This window comes from Dinoponera quadriceps, unplaced genomic scaffold, assembly GCF_001313825.1.
Source record: "Dinoponera quadriceps isolate SergipeBrazil2010 unplaced genomic scaffold, ASM131382v1 scaffold777, whole genome shotgun sequence".
Taxonomy (NCBI): Eukaryota; Metazoa; Arthropoda; class Insecta; order Hymenoptera; family Formicidae; genus Dinoponera; species Dinoponera quadriceps.
Genome location: NW_014555488.1, coordinates 2,070,000 through 2,086,395, shown reverse-complemented (window position 1 = coordinate 2,086,395; position 16,396 = coordinate 2,070,000). Strand labels below are relative to the sequence as shown.

General features: G+C 41.6%; 2 protein-coding genes across 3 annotated transcripts in view; one reads left to right on the top strand and one right to left on the bottom strand.

Annotated features, from left to right (window-relative positions):
• Nucleotides 1–6,671, bottom strand: part of LOC106744443 — a 33,702-nt gene extending 27,031 nt beyond the window's left edge. The window contains exons 1-2 of the mRNA XM_014619233.1: nt 6,413–6,671; nt 1,577–1,674 (exon numbers count right to left, since the gene is read on the bottom strand). Of these exons, the coding sequence (XP_014474719.1) occupies nt 1,577–1,656 (80 nt within the window). The 5' untranslated portion in view covers nt 1,657–1,674; nt 6,413–6,671. The remainder of the gene's footprint in view (nt 1–1,576; nt 1,675–6,412) is intronic.
• The window catches only part of LOC106744444 (calcium uniporter protein, mitochondrial), a 61,936-nt gene extending 46,022 nt beyond the window's left edge, over nt 1–15,914 (top strand). For both annotated transcript variants that reach the window (XM_014619234.1, XM_014619235.1), the window contains exons 3-7: nt 8,809–8,985; nt 9,849–9,967; nt 10,218–10,364; nt 11,200–11,403; nt 11,502–15,914. In XM_014619234.1, coding sequence (XP_014474720.1) covers nt 8,809–8,985; nt 9,849–9,967; nt 10,218–10,364; nt 11,200–11,403; nt 11,502–11,813 — 959 coding nt within the window. In that variant the 3' untranslated portion in view covers nt 11,814–15,914. The remainder of the gene's footprint in view (nt 1–8,808; nt 8,986–9,848; nt 9,968–10,217; nt 10,365–11,199; nt 11,404–11,501) is intronic.
• The last annotated feature ends 482 nt before the right edge of the window (nt 15,915–16,396 follow it).

The window sequence follows — 16,396 nt, the reverse complement described above, 5'->3', positions numbered from 1 at the left end:
GCGCGACCGTGTAATTATCGCGACTGCGAAAGAAATTTCACTGAATGCGGCCGAATCGAGACCGGGACTTAATTCCGCGACTTTCGCGAAGGATCATCCCGTAATTACTCGAACTTTCTGACGCTTGAATAATTAGTCAGGCGTCGGCTTGGCTGGAGAAACGCTCTCGCCGTGGCCGCGGTGCCATTTAAGGCGTCTTCATCGCTCTTCGAGATTACTCAGCGAGATCGGAGAAGCAGCGAGTAATTAACTGTGCCTTACAGCGCGGAATTCAATGATGTTTTCCATCGGCCGTTGAATCAGTGCCCAGAAAGTGCTAAGTGTCAAGTAAATAACACTTTTGACTGGATTTATTGACGCGATTGATATGTACAGAACGGGCTTTTTATTTCTTTTTGACATCTCTGCTGGCTATACGAATGGACATGTGCGTTTACTTACTTAAATTCTGTAATTATTACTGAAAATAGCCCGAAACGTTTAATTCTATATCATTTTCTGTTGCTCGTATGTTTGTATAAGGAATTAGAAAATAATTGTTTATATCAGCTTTAACATCAGAGTTTAACTGTTACTTTCCTGTTTATACTTTCTTCTTTCTTTATTATTAATTGTACGTCGTTAGAGTATGGATTTTGTTTTGTTTCGCACAGAATTAGGTGCAGTAAAAAAAGAAACGTATATCTTCTAGAAATATCTAAAAAAATTCATACATTGAACACGAAATAGGTTTCCAATTAGTAAAGATCGAGTAACCTAGTGGAAGATACGGTAAAAAAAGGGACATGCACCTTCTGAAAATTACTAAAAAACAAGCTCACCAATATTGGATCCAATATTCTCCAAAAATTGGATACGGATCACGTTTCTAGATAGCGGCGCAACTTTTAAAAGAGTATACTAAAAAACATTTTTAAAAAGTCTAGAAAAAGTATATTGCTTTTTCAAACGCTCTTAGCCTCTTAGCTGTCCTTTTCGTCCTAAGACGTTCTTGAGACGTTTTTTGCGCGCTTCTGCGCTGAATTGCGAAACTCGATGAAGGAAAATGTTGCAATCTTCAGTTATCCAACCATGCTGATGAGATTCGCGTTGCTTCCAAGAGCGGCGTCGCGAGATAAAGCGTTAACGTTTTCGGGCGGTATCGGAAATTGTCTCGCGTATCGATCGGCCGTCTCGCGCATATGAAATGCTATGTGTCGCGCGCTTTCCATGTATTATCAACCGTTTGAGTGCCAAGGAACAATTTTGCGCTTCTTCCGTTTCGCTCGAAAAGTACCAGCGTTCTAGGCTGCGGAGCCGATAACCGGCACACGCTCGGCTTCTGGCGATGCGCGACTTTACGGCTACCATTCCGTTTTAGGTAAAAATGAAATAATGAGACAACTGATAAAAGAACGAATTTTAATTGCAATCTAACATTTGGATGCAATCATTGGAGAATAAGACAAGCGCTATCGCGCCGTTTGGCATTTCTGGATGGGGAATAAGACAAGCGAAAAAGCGCTCCTTGGCACGTTTGGACGGGGAAACAGCAGAGACGCGTGGCATTCAAACGGTTAAGAAGTCTGCTACTCACCGATGGCACTTCTGCCGCTGCCGCTCCTGCACCCATAACGCCTCGCCAAGATTATGAGTTCCGCTTTGCACGCCGCCCATGGCCGACCTCGCGGAGACCTGATGATACAAATTCACGATTTAATGACGGTGCGACGTCGTGCACGTGACACGATATTTCATTCCTAAATATTTCATGGACTTTCATGAGCGCGAGGAAGAAAGAAAGAAAGAGTGAGAGAGAGAAAGGGGGGGAGAGAGAGAGAGAGAGGGGGGGAAAAGGAGAGAGAAAAAGAGGAAGATCTAAGGAGAAACTGCGGTGATGCACGACTTCTCGACGGGCCGCATATTTCTCTATCCGAGAGCGAGGTGTTTTTAAAACAATAAGTTTCGCGCAGTACACGAAGCTGATTTCATTGCAGCGGCCACGCGAACCAACAGTAACAATTATCCTTTATTCATATGCGATCGATTGTTTATTTTCAGTCTAAATGCATACATGCTCGATTTAACGACCAACGATCACCTGTCAAACACAGCCGAGTGAAAGCCCACGATGAACACGTCGTCCGATCCGGCTTGATACCGGTCGTCGGATCTGTCCGCAGCCGTGATGATGAGCGGTAATAGAAGTTTCGCGGGTCGATGTGCGCGCGACCGTGCAAAAAGCGCGATATTATTCATGATACATTCAGAATTGCAACAAGAGAGCGGCGGCCACTCGCGCAGTAAGAAAACTTTCCCTATAAAAGATTCAGAGCTGCAATTACCACGGAATAAATATATACGCGAGCTTGTTCTTACGGCCTGATTAATCGAATCTCTGTCGCTAATTTACGTCGAGACCTCTACGGGAGTTTACGGCGCGGCGCCCGCGAACAACCAGTCAGGTCGGCAATTTTTTTCTATCCTGTCGTGAACGATAAAGCGGAGGCGACCCTCCTCGTTATTTTCATCGACGTATGGTACCAAAAGGAGCGTGGAATCGAAACCGTGTTGACAGACGTAGGAAGAGATAAGATGTGTGGGTAGTAGCGGCTCTTTTATACCCGTATGGGAAATAACTACGAGAATACGAAAAAATTACTGGTATGCTATTGAAAAACTATTGCTCTTCGATAATATACTAGTAATTTTTTTATATTCTTATAGTTTTCTTCCGTGGTAGACCGGACTATGAGGCGTTTAGAAATTTTGAACACTTCTATTGCATCATAAACATTGCATAAATAAAGTATATATCATATCTAGTAATTATTTATTATTTATATAATAATTTCAGTTTCATGCGACGTTTACATACAACGTTATACACTTATATACAGTAAAAAATTTTGTGTCGAGAACGGTTCACTGAAATTTTGTGTTACCTTAGCACGGTAAATAGGTTAATTTAATTATATTTATGTACTTTTTGACACATTCCCCGTGTTAGATACAAAAATTTCATTGCAAAAATGTATTTACTAGGCGAGAACGCGTAGATAATGCGCGTGTTCAATGTTTTGACAATATGATCAGTCAGAAAAGATTTGCACCGCTTTTTTTTGGGGGGGGGGGGGAGTTTCACAACGCATTTCGTATCCAAAAAAAATGTACCTTTTGCGAATTGTTAAAAAATAAATTTTCCTATTGGACACGGAATATGTTGCAAAATTGATGAAAAAAACGTATTGCAACCTTTTTGTAACTGACCATATACACGCGTGTGTATAGTCAGAGTTATGTACGGAAAAAAAAGTTCGGTTGAATTTACCAGGTGAACGAACTAAATGTATTTTGGAAACGGAATTTCTGGTTATAAGAACCGATCATAATAACCGGTCATAAGAATGAGAAATTCCGTTTCTTTCAGCTAAAATGTGTTTAGTTTGTTCACTGCCTGGTAAATTCAAAGTTTTTTTTCTCCGCGCATGGTGTACCATCCCTTTAAATTGAAACTTTTTCCTATTACGTGATTTTTAGCCTTTCATATATAATATATATATATACATATAAATCTGAAACTATTATAATTAGAGCCATTATAACTAGAGTAACCTTATTCGTTATATATAAGGCTGAAAATCATGTAACTTTCGGTCTAGGGAATGATCATACACGAACACCGCTGTATTACTCGAACAAAGCGGCACGTCATCGAAACAATGATGTAGCTCGATTCTTTTTCTACGCTGTTTAGCGACGTAATAACGTTCCACATCGTGTACGTAACAATGTGAAAGGTGGGCGTTTAAAGGCACAACCTTGTTGTCAACAAATTTCGAACTCGGCGTTTAACGGCGCAGTGTACTCATCGAATTATCCAATTTTCCCCAGGAGACTGAGCAATAGCCGCTACACGAAATTTCGTTGAGGTGATGAGATACGCGCGGCGTGTACGTGTTTGTATGCATCCCGTGTTGAAAGTAGAGTGCGAAAATAAGGCTTTTTATTCTTTTACGGTCAAGAGCTCGAAGCATAAATAAAACGCGCGATCCGCACTCATAAATCACAGCTATCGTATATACGTTATATGCGCGCAAATTTCAACCGGCCTGTCCCTAATACCGAGAGCTGCCACAAGATGTCACGATCTTAGCTTCCTCGAGAGCGAGATCGATGCAGAGACGTTATAAGAACGCGGACAGCGAGAGCCACGTTTATCCATTGCGAACCGAGAGGTGTTCCAACGTTATTTTTATCCGGAAAAGGTCTGACCGTCTGGTGTAGACCTAACGATTATCAATGCAATTATAAATTTACAGGCCAAGGCTGATTATTGTATTCGTTATTTCACGGAGGCGAAGCTGCCGCCTTCTCGTGAAAATTCTAGTTGATGCTCGCTCAATACAACCAGCCTCCGTTGAAACAATGAGGAGACGTTTTACATCTCGTTTAATTACAGTACGATTCATCGCGTTAAAAGCAAACGTACAAACAAAAAGGATGAAAACATACGGAGCAAATATTTGATGCGCGTGTTTTTTCTTTATGAAACATTACTCCCTGCAACTCGAAATATTTTAACCTGTCGCTCTCGCGTCACGCGAGATCGTGTACGATCTACCTGGATGTGATGGGGCGATGCAATATATTTAGCCGGGCGATCGCGCTGCACGTGTGCCTACTTCTACGAAGTAGCCCAAAGTCCATAAATTCTCCATGCACTCTAGAATGCACCTGGATTCATGGAGCGCGTTCGCTCACGAAAAATCCAGCTGTTGTTTCCGCTGCGGGCGTTACACTCATTTTGCGCGATGTATATTGTATTGAACTAACGCGGCAAACAACCGGTAAACTCACGTGCCTCCAAGTCCGCGTGTTAGATATTCCATCAGAACGAAAATTCCATTAAAACGAAAATCAAATAAAAATCGAATACAAATTAGAAAGATCAAAAAACGAACGAAGGAAGGTAAAAGGAAAAAAACGAACTTTAAATTTGAAAAACGAAAAATACAATTTAACTTTTATTTCAATTCTAACTTAATATCTCGAGATATGCGTAGACCACTAATTTGATAACGAGCGTCTCCGGCGGAATTGTGAATTGAAATTGTGAATCGGCATTTTTTGTACCACAGAAAATACAATTTACGAGACAATAAATAGGTATAATATAATTCGGCCTGTATTGTGCCGGAGACAGGCTCGCTTGGATTATTTATGAAAATCGCTACTCATACGGGGCATTGAGGTTATCATTAGCACCGTTGATTATAATTACTACTCCCGACGAAGTAGAGTATGACGTAACCTTCAGGGGAGGGAATGAATCTGTAGCATGCTTAGCGTATCAAGCGCGGTTATTACACGCGAGCCGTCAGTTAGACACTCCTCGGCCCGATCCATTTCCCCAGGACTTCTTTATCGGCGAGAGACGCGAGATGAGTGATACACGAGTAACAGGGCCACTCGCCCGAGAGAACTATGGCGAGGCGTGCTCTCAACGGAAATAGGTAGCTGGATTTCCCAGGGGGTAATTTAACTATGTACACGGCGCTTATTAATTGCGCGAGAACACCGTCTTCCTTCGTCCGGCACGATAAAATGCCTCACCACGTGTCAGCACCTCGGGGACTTTCTCGGCGCGATCACCGGCGCGTATAAATCTCCTCACAATTTGATTTCTGTCGAAAGTTGCACGGCCGTTTCGAAGAGGATAGAGCCAATATGCATGCGGAACTTTCTTAGAGTTTTGCAAGCGCAAGCTGCTGCCCGTGCCAATTTTTTTGCATTAACTACGACAGGTGAAATCGATCGTCTGACCATTCGCGTTTATATCGTTCCTCGATGTAACTTATGTAATGTTTCATTAAACATGATTGATTACTAGGTTTTGTTAAACCTAGTAATCATTATGTTCTCTTCAAAATATTTCATTAGACATCTTGCAGAGTGAAGCTACATATTTGTTTCCTGGTATTTTAAACTTTCGTGGTAAAGAGGGAGGTAAAGTGAAGACATAATTAAACTCGTTTGGTTAGGTCGACTGAGAGATAAAGGTATGATGTCAAGTAACTTCTTGCCTTTGGAATTTTCCACAATCACGAGAGACTATGAAAGCGAGACTATGTAAACTTCCGAATTACATTTGTTCCCTCTTTTTCTCACTCTTTTGTCTAGTCACTTTCACGTTTGGTCCCTCAGATCAAAACGTGGCTCAAGCATTCGAACGGCATTTACCTGGAAATGGTCGACGACGTATAACAAAAAAGTCGTACGACAAAAAATATGTCAATTCTTCACGGTATAGAAAAAAAAACCAACAAACTACTAGTTGTTGACGTATCCACCTCTGTGCTGTTCGAATGACTCGAGTTTCTCATAATAACGTGACAAATGTTACAAATGTTTACAAAACCTTCGGTTTTACCTTCAATCAATCATTCGACGAATTAGTCACAAACCCATACGGCCACTCGACTGCTTAAAAGGGTCCTGCAGGACGCCATGTATAATGACATCCGAATTTCTCGTCACTTGTACATCCCCGGCATTTAGGTGAAGCCGAGCCGCAAACTATGTCTCGCGGCAGGTACTCGAGGGCTGGTGACCTAAGATCGAGGGAAGAAATAAGAAAAACCCAAGAAAGAACAAGCACGTTCGTCGCTTCGGCGGCGCGATCACGTCACTTATTAATTGAGCAGGATCTTACAATAGACTGCGCGCCACGGCATAGAAAACTTCACCACCGCGGAGTTTCCATGACGATGGAAGAAGGGAGGCGGCCTCCGAGTGGTGGTAGATTTCTTGCCACTTCCACCTGTGCTAACCTACCTGCCTGCCGGCCGATGCATGCGGACGGAACGCTGTGCATCGTGTGTCGTGTGGCGTGGGGGCGTACTAATTGTCGGACGTTGCCTGTTTCGTTTAAAGAACACGCAATTACCGCGCGGCATCGGATTTCCATGCTTGTCGCAATGTGCTTAACGTCAGCTAGCCGATGATCGCGTTGAATCCCCTTTCAGCCGGTCGTCTGAAGCGAAGTATGAAGAATTTATTATGCTTTTACTTATTCAAATCTTCTTTCCACGAAAAAATCCACTTGGCGGTTACCGATAACCGCCAAGACAAAATCCGACAACAGTTGACACGCTTCTAACACTAATTGACCTGCCACTGGCGGGCTGTTAGTTCTCACGCAGATGGTCATGGTGCTATAATACGTTAGGACAAAACATCAAACAATGCCAGGGAACTGTTTGACCTCTCCTAAATAAAGCCTTAAAAAGAAACCTTTCTCCACGTCAATTCAGTTCTCTTGGCCTGCCGGAAGAGAAAAACTGTTTGAAAGGAAAGAAATTCCCGAAGGAGAAAGATAGAAAGAGTAACAGATCTTTAACAGCCAAAGCACGGTTGTTTTTAATGCTATTAACCCTTAGCTGACACACGTCAAAATAATAACGTACGTGCTATAGAGGGTATTTTACATCCCAGCCAGAAAAAATGTGTATAATTGTTTTATTTATCAATATTGGGTCAAGCCTCGACTAATACTAGGTGACGCCACAGAACCAAATTTGGCGCGCAGCTATGAAAAATTTGCGTTCAAAAACACTCTAGGGTACTTTTAACCCCGTGTGTCAGCTAAGGGTTAAGTATTAAAAATTAATGTTCACTTTTTGATTATCCTAATACTTTTACACGTAGAAGGAACAGAGGAATCGATTCGTGTTAAAAAAAAAAGTTGTATGATTTTGTTAAAAAAAATAAAGTTGATCTTGAAATGACCTTGAATTGTTAACTAAGGCAAAGTTCAGATCACCGTTTTATATCTTTCTCGAAACTGCAAAACTGTACGAGACATTTTTCAATGAAAGCCTTGGTTTTCTAGAAGATCTCTCAGAAATTTCAATGCGTCATTTAAAATGGGCCACTCGATATAATTCCTAAATCATAAATCTATCGCAGGATTTTGACTACTTGAAAGGAAAGAAACTTCCGAAAGAGAAAAACTTAAAAAGTCTCTCGTGTTTGTGGAAAATGCCAAAGGCAAGAAGTTACTTGACATCGTACTTTTATCTCTCAATCGACCTAACGGTTTCCGCGACAAACTCGGAAAATTGATGAGAATGGCTCGTACGTCCAAAGATGCATTTTCAGAGGTCGTTAGCGCAAAGCGGATTAAGGCTCGGTTCCGTTCTGCTTACAGCGGAAAGATCCCTGACCGTCGTCTCATTTCGTTCTCCACACTCTAATACCTTCCTCATATCAACGGCTCGTAACCAGGTTAATACAGTCTAGCTCTCGATTGCGCGATTATCACGCGAACGGAATCGCGGAAACGATGCACCTAGCTGGCTCCACAAATCCTTCCCCCTTTCCCAGTTTTAAATATGCTGGAAATACATTTCAGTGATTGAAGATGCGTCAGAAGATGACCGGTAGAACAGATTCAGCAAAGAGCGGCTCGGACAAAGTTCAGCGTAGAACTTGTTGCGCTCTCTTATATCCGAACAAGACGTTATCTTACTCCATTGTCAGTTCTCTTAATCCGTTAGATGTCTTCGCTTCATAATTTACGTATAATATGAGACGCGAATAAAACAAATATGTAGTGTGTAACTAATGTTCGACGCGTGCTTTTATAAATGCGCGTGTTCGCACATTTCCGTTGCCGCGTCGGAACGTTATGTTCCGTTCTAACTGCGTTATAATGTTAACGGTCTTTCTACACACACAAGTGGTAATTAATATCCCTCGATGTTGCTCGAATATTCAAATTGTCCGGGGAAAAGCACATAGATGCACAAATGCGTATTACTGCAGGTGCAGAAGTCACTGTAGCGTACCACCGAGGGCTTCCCAGGATTACGGTGCCTCTTCCATCCAGAAAGGAACATTGCTCGTTCACTATGAAGCCGATCACACATACTGTCGGCAATTTGTTGGACATGCTAAAAACGGAGGATCGCGGCATCGATCGTGCCTGCATAACATCGTTGGGTGAGAGACGCCATAAATCGTGCTTTTAGCTATCCTACACACATCCATTTTCGTGGCAAGTGGAATGCATTTTTCCGCGAGTCCAAATAATGCTGACAACTGACTTTTTGTGGAAAAATTGTGGCTTAAAGGTAGATCCAGACCAAACGAATGAGCAAGAACGAACATCCGTGAATGAGTTCAAAAAATGAGTGTGAATAAAAACTTTCTTCGAAACGTTTTCTTTAATGTGTTGACACGAGATCAAACTTATTCGCAGATGTTCATTCGTGTTCGTTCGTCTGGCCTGGACCTACCTAGAGAAAGTTTTTTGCAAGTTTCCACTTTATTTTCATATAACCAAAGGAGTAAAACTTTTGCACCTGATAAATTTATTTTTACATATAGTCCTTCTAATATTACAATTATATACTATTATTATTGACAAATATTTCTTTATAAAATTATAATCACTGACAAAACAAAGTAACGCAAAGTATGTGACAGCGACCGCTTCAAAGCGCTGAAATGCAATAATTCGGGAACTGTAAATTTATAATTGAATAAATTAAAGATTTGAAAAAAAAACGAAAATTCGGATAAAAATGCAATTTTAATAAAAGATTAAAAGTTAAAAATTGTAAAATCTTTAAAATTTCTACGAGATCCATCCTTTCCACGTCCATCGATAATTTTCATTTCGATAAGTTCCATGTCTCCGATAAGTTTTACATTTCAATTGAAATTATGTAAAAACATTCGTCCGGCAAGAGTTAAAAATTAAATCGTGGGCGCTGTTACACACTGTGCGAGCCAGACAGGTGTTCGCGCGATAAGACAGGTGCGGCAAGATAACATTTATTCACCGTCCTTTTCTTTTCCAGATGGTGTCAGGATAGCTTCCAGTAACACGATAGAGTCACTTTTAGAAGAAGACTTCAAATTAATAATAAACGATAACGAATACATCGTCACGCTACCGTTGCGAGAAAGGTGCACGATAGTGAGTTATCACGTGAAAACGAATTTTCCACCGGCGTTACGCTCTTATGGCGATGTCGATCGAGCAGAATATTGAAAATAACGTTACTTCAACAGATCGTAGTTTCCGCCGTTTTCACCGACATTACCTCTTCTTCGGTATCATCTTTTCGGTTCATCTGTGTGCATTCTCTCTCCCCCTCCCCCCTTCCCTCTCCCTCCCTCTCTCTTTCTACCTCAGAAATATCAATGTGCGTCTCTCACTTTTGCAGGAGAATTTGCAGAAACTCTCGGACGTGCAGGCGCTCATCAGTCAGCTGTACGAAACGTTTCACGTGCGCGAATATAGCGCCGACATGGAGAGAGCAGTCATCGCCGAGCTGGAGGACGTTAGATTGCAGTTAGAGCCTCTCGAGCAGGTAAAAAAAAGAGTCTCAAACACGGCTCACGGTGTGCAGCTTCGCTGCCGGTTTCCAGTCGTAGGCTTCGGATGCGCATTGCGACACACCGCTTGCGCAACGCGTGTTGATGCGCTCACACGTTATAAAGAAGGACACGCTCCGAAGTAGCAGTTGCTTTTGTTAATTGATTTTATGGTAATTAAACGAGGCGAGCGCGTTAGCTTCTTCCCATCGCGAGCGCGCGTAAATCGCACTAAACGCGCGCGCACGTACACACCTACATAGCTCTATTGTCTCGCTCTCCTCTCGCTCTACCCCACGGGATACGACTTTGCGACTACTCTTCTTAATTGCCTTACTCTCGTGCGTTCTAATTAGTGCACTCGCGCGAACGTGCGTGCGCGCGCACATATACAGACACACGTGGCAGAGGAAAGAGCAATATTTTTTTAATCCCGCCTCTTTGTGCGCAACGCCGTTAGTACAACGCGGTTATGCAACGCGCGCGCGAGAGAGGAGAGTTTCCGTAAAATAAAATATTCCCTTCTTATGCGCGTTCTTTTTCTTTCCTTTTTTCCATCACATCTCCTTCTCTCTTTCTCTCTCTCTCTCTCTCTCCTCTCCCTCTCCTTATGAAATAATGAAGCGAGATAAAACGCGCAGCGTTTTCAATTTGCCCGTTTTCTCATTATTTTATTCGACTGCGCTTGACATGTACTACAACTACGAGTATTTCTCAAGCTGCCCGGCGAACATGTTAAACCGAGATACCTCGTCGCTGGGAAAACAGCTTCTCTCTAGATATTTCCCGATGCGAATCGACTGACTGGATTTTTCTCCGATCGCGTTTCAGCAATTGCAAGACATTGAGAACGCCGCTTACAGGAGGGCGAATTTCTTCATCTGGACGTTCCTCGTCATGATGTCCATTCAATTCGGCGGCTTGGCCAGGTTGACCTGGTGGGAGTACTCATGGGACATAATGGAGCCCGTCACATACTTCGTCACTTACGGCACTACCATGACGTGGTTCATCTATTATCTCGTGACGAAACAAGTCGGTTTCAACACAACGAATACTCGTGACATTTCTTTTTTTTTTTTTTTTTATCGAGACGATAAACGCCACTTCTGTCTCATTTTGTGCATTCGCAGGAATACATGCTGCCGGACGTGCTGAACAGGCGTCATCTCATAGTGCTTCATAGAAGAGCGCGGAAGGCCGGTCTCGACCTCGACCTGTACAATGCGCTGAAAGATCGAGCCTACGAACTGGAGACCACTCTGAAAATCATTCGCGGGCCCTTGCACGAGTACAAGACTCAGCTGGAGCGGAAACAACGCGCCAGGTCCAGCCCCAGCAGCTCAAGATCACCCAGTTCCTCGCCCAGTCCCAGCCCCAGTCCCGAAAGAGACGTTCTTAAGAAACCCGTCGCGTCGGAGGCGAACGAGCAGCCGAAGAAGTAGCCTCTCGGAGTATAAAGTCTAGTCGGAGACTCGAGTTCCAGCCAGGAGTAACGAGTGAACGAACCGACGATCGCGCCGATCGCTAGATCGACGCTAAATCTGCTTCCAACGAAACACCCGGTCGAAATTTCAGAAGAGACTTCCTCGGGTACGACGAAAGCGAGTGCACTCTCAGGGTAACTTTTAGTCCGCGCGAGGAATCGACGTTCGTGCGGCGTTCAGGCCGTAAGACGAAGGCAAGGTGGAAAGTATAATTTATTTTTGCGTAAGGGATGACACGCGAGAAGTGTGTGTGATAGACCAGATCTCGATTTAGTCTTCCAAGTAGTATCGGCGGCAATCCTCGGCGTGCATTCAACATGGCATGAAGAATGCGGCGATTGTCAAATGCTCAATGCTGTCGACGTGTTTGGAAGACACGCTGGAGAAAAAACAGAGGTAAGGCGGACGAGCGCGCGCGATACTTCGACCAACTCTCCGCGCGACTTGCATTTAGCGACAGAAATGTTATTAACTTCCCGGTGGGGGAGGGGGGGGGGCATGTCGGAGGATCACAGTTTCGGATCATCTTGACCGCTTTACCGCGCTCGATCTTATTATCTTACTAATCGAGCCAACGGGTCATCAACGATAATTCTCGATAGATATACCTGGGCATGTATAGCGAGTCGCGAAGTTAGTTTTTCTTCTGACGTTCTTTTTTTAGAAGTTAACCAACGCGTAAGCGTCCCGTCGATACATCATAAGACGCCCAAACGCGGAAACTGGCCAAGAAGAGCGATATAGTCCTGTGAAACGCGCGGTAAATCGTTGAAGTCGCGATTGCGTTTGGGATCGTTAAGAGCTACGGGTGACATGTAGAAACATGTGTTCTTACTTTGAAAACACACACATTGTGGAAAAGTTAAAATGAGAATTACAAAAATATAGAGTACCGCTAGAGATATATAACTACGATTCGCAAGTTAATTAAATTAATATGCAAAGTGAGAACGCGTGCTTCTCTCGACTTGTATTATTTAATGTTACATCTCTTTCTAACTCTTTCACTTTCTCTCTCTCTCTCTCTCTCTCTCTCTNTCTCTCTCTCTCTCTCTCTCCCCCTCTCTCTCTCTCTCTCTCTCTCTACGAATACATAGCGTCTCTATATACGATATTTTATTAAAATAAAAGACGAAACAAAGATCCAATCCGCGAGTGTTATAGGAGATCGTTCTGGTAATTGCAAAAATTTGAAATTGTGCATATATTGAAAATAATACTGTTGGTTGTTCACAAAGTGGTATTATGCATCGACGTCGTTGTCATCGTGCTCGGCGTCGGTGTTGTTGTAAATACACAGTTTTTCATGAGTCAACGAAACCGTATGTTAATCATTAATAATAATAATAATATACGCACACTTTAGAGTGTGCTTCATTAATTGTTATACTCTGTAAATAACATCGACACGTAAAAAAAATGTTATCATCCCTGTCGCCTCCTCTCCTCCACTAATTTTACACTGGAACACTATCGTGTGGATGAAGGATCCATCCAGAGAAAATAGAGATACGTTAGTATTACTGTGATCCAGGAGTGTGTAGCGGAAGGTAGAGTTCAATACAAAACCGACGCCGTTATGTAGGTTAAAACTTAATCGTTGTCCCATGGTATGTATATTGATTACAACTTACGAAGATATTCAATGTTCCTTCGAAACTGTCATCAAAAATTTCTAGTTCTTAAATAATCAAACCCGTGCTCTACTCGCCCACGGAGCATAACCGACGATATGATCCTCGCAAAGCGAGGACACACATGTACTTGCTGTCACTTTTCGGCACTGTAGCCCTTTTAATCGAAGCACCACGAATAACGCTAGCAATAGCGCGACGCTATGCTATAGGCAATTTTTACGAAAGTATTGTAGACGATACAATTAAACATTCATACGTGTAGTTCGCTTCGAAGCTTTCAGCATAACTTCTCGCTTTTGTGAAATATATCCGTCCGTCGAGATAGTTTGTCATTAAGCCCGCAACCGGTTTCGCCCGTCTAGTATTTATGTTACTTGAGAAAGGGAATGTCCTCGATAGAATTGTTTCACATCGACGCGACGAAATCTGTCTTTGCGACTAATCTCTCATGTCGTCGAGATTTCGAGTGAATCTGCGTAATCGACTCTTCGCTTATATCTCGTTTCATCTCGTCTCATCTCTCTTGGCAAATTAAAACGTTCTTATTAAATTATTACCAGACAGCACAGAATTCTAAAAGGCAGAATCTTTTGGAAGTCCTTGAAATATCTTTCAGAACGTTGTGCTGCCTAGATTCCGATTAAATTATTTCTTGAAGACAGTTTTCGCATTTTATGAATTTTTATTTGACATTTTACGTAACATTTACATAACATCAAGATACAAGCCGTATCGATGCCATACTTCGAACATTAATAATAGGGAGAGACACGATCTGAAATTAAGATTATTAGAAATAAGTTAAAAATTACTAACTTTAGATGCCAACGCTTTTTTATAACGGAGAAATGATCTGTCGAGATCACGCATTCACGCGCCACGCTGCGCGTCGTCTTCGTCTAACGATGCGCAAAGAGAACGTCACATCGTCTCCTTAGTGACTTTATCATGTTTCACGCAAAATGATTACCAAACCTTTTGAATACAGAATTATAAGTATCTAGGAGCTCGTAGCAGGTAACAAGCGTAATTATCTAGAATAGCACGAATGAAAGTATCGCTTTCCTATTTCTGATAGTCATCGCGGAGCTATCTTCCTCAAAAATATTTTGTACTATTCTTAGAGGATATTTCGTATGGAAATCTTTGTACATATATATAAATAAACATACGCATTCACACGCGCACACATACACATACGCACGCACATACACAGGCACACGCGTATCAAACACGCGTGTATTACATTACGTACACAAGTTACGCGTATTTTAGTTCACAAGTGATATATTGCCTTAGCGCATTTTCCGTAAGCTTCAACGCCTAATATTCGATTGACGCATCGATAGATAATCAAAGAGATAGTTATGTTATTTAAGATTATTGTATATCTATATAAACGCCACTATATATATATACACACATACATACATAGGTACCCTCGAATCCCGATGTAAAGTGTTATAAGAGAGAAAAATTCTTGCGAAGTCTTCGCGCAAGATCTCCGATGCCAACCACTTCATTTCGTCTTATCGCGCAAAAGGAACGATCGAGCATTGAATCCGTATAAATTAACGTCTAATCGAGATCTCATCTTGACGATTTCTAATCGTTTTTATACCTATTTTATACATCAACGTGTGTCACATTTTGTAATACTCTAGTCATCGCCAAATCTTTACGTCCAATTCGGCGGATAAAGGTAAAATTGAAGATTTAGCTCTCTGTACACGATCGAGTGCATTGGTTCTTTCAATTCGCTCGCATTCACGAGAAGATATCCTGACACACGGGATTGATCGATTCTTAACAAAAAAAATAAATAAAACTGGACCATATTATTAATCGTATTAGCGAGAAGATGTGTTTCATGAATATTACAGAAACAAACTGATACGCTGAATGTGGTGTTACCGATCATTCTCAGATCGACATAATAGTCTTAACATATACATATTCGTTTTAGTGGATTGACATTAATGTAAATGTTTAAATTACCACAAGGATAAGTTACTGATTTAACACGTCGTTCACACTTCTTCGAGCAATCAATAAATAATAAATGAATAGTGCGTACAATCAGAAAATCCTAATCACTTAGTGGCGCGCATGTTAAGTCTATTATGCCATCCTGTGCATGTGTACATAAGATCAAGTTGATAAATTGCATTTGCGAAACCGAACGCGTATTCGAACGAATCTCGTTTCCAAATATATCTCGAATAATTATACGTGACATCTCGGAAGAGATATATGCTCGACAACAAGCGCAACTGTTTATTTATATTTTCACGTGTATATACTACCACAGCGAGCGCATGAGTATTTATTCAAGGCGGAGATGTGCTGTGATTTACGTCCAATGTATTTACTTCCATGTGAAGAGAATTGGAAATAAAATAAAGATATGTACAACGTTAAACTGGCGCGCAGTCATTTATGTACAAACATCCTCAATTTTCAATTTATTTTTACACAATCTCTACAAAAAGATCGTATGAATCAATACCATATTTATTTATTATTAATCATTTTTATTTTTATTTTCAAAATTTTTAAATAATATTACCGTATTTTGATCATCTTAATTCATTTATTTTGCAGGAACTTTATAAATATAAACAATATCACAGCAAGAATTTCTGGAAATGTTCTTTTCGTACGAATCCTCGAATTTTGTAATTTTACAAATATTCAAGTATCATATATATATGTGTGCCACGAAGTAAAATTAATAATAATAAGATAAATATTTGCCTCCATCCCCTGCTTCTGACTGAAACCCTGGCAACACCCATGTGCCACCATAGTCTCCGCCATACCTTGTTCACGCTTCTCGTTCCCAGCCGACATTTTCTTTTGCCTATTGCCCAGCCGACATTTTCTATTGCCTATTCTATTATG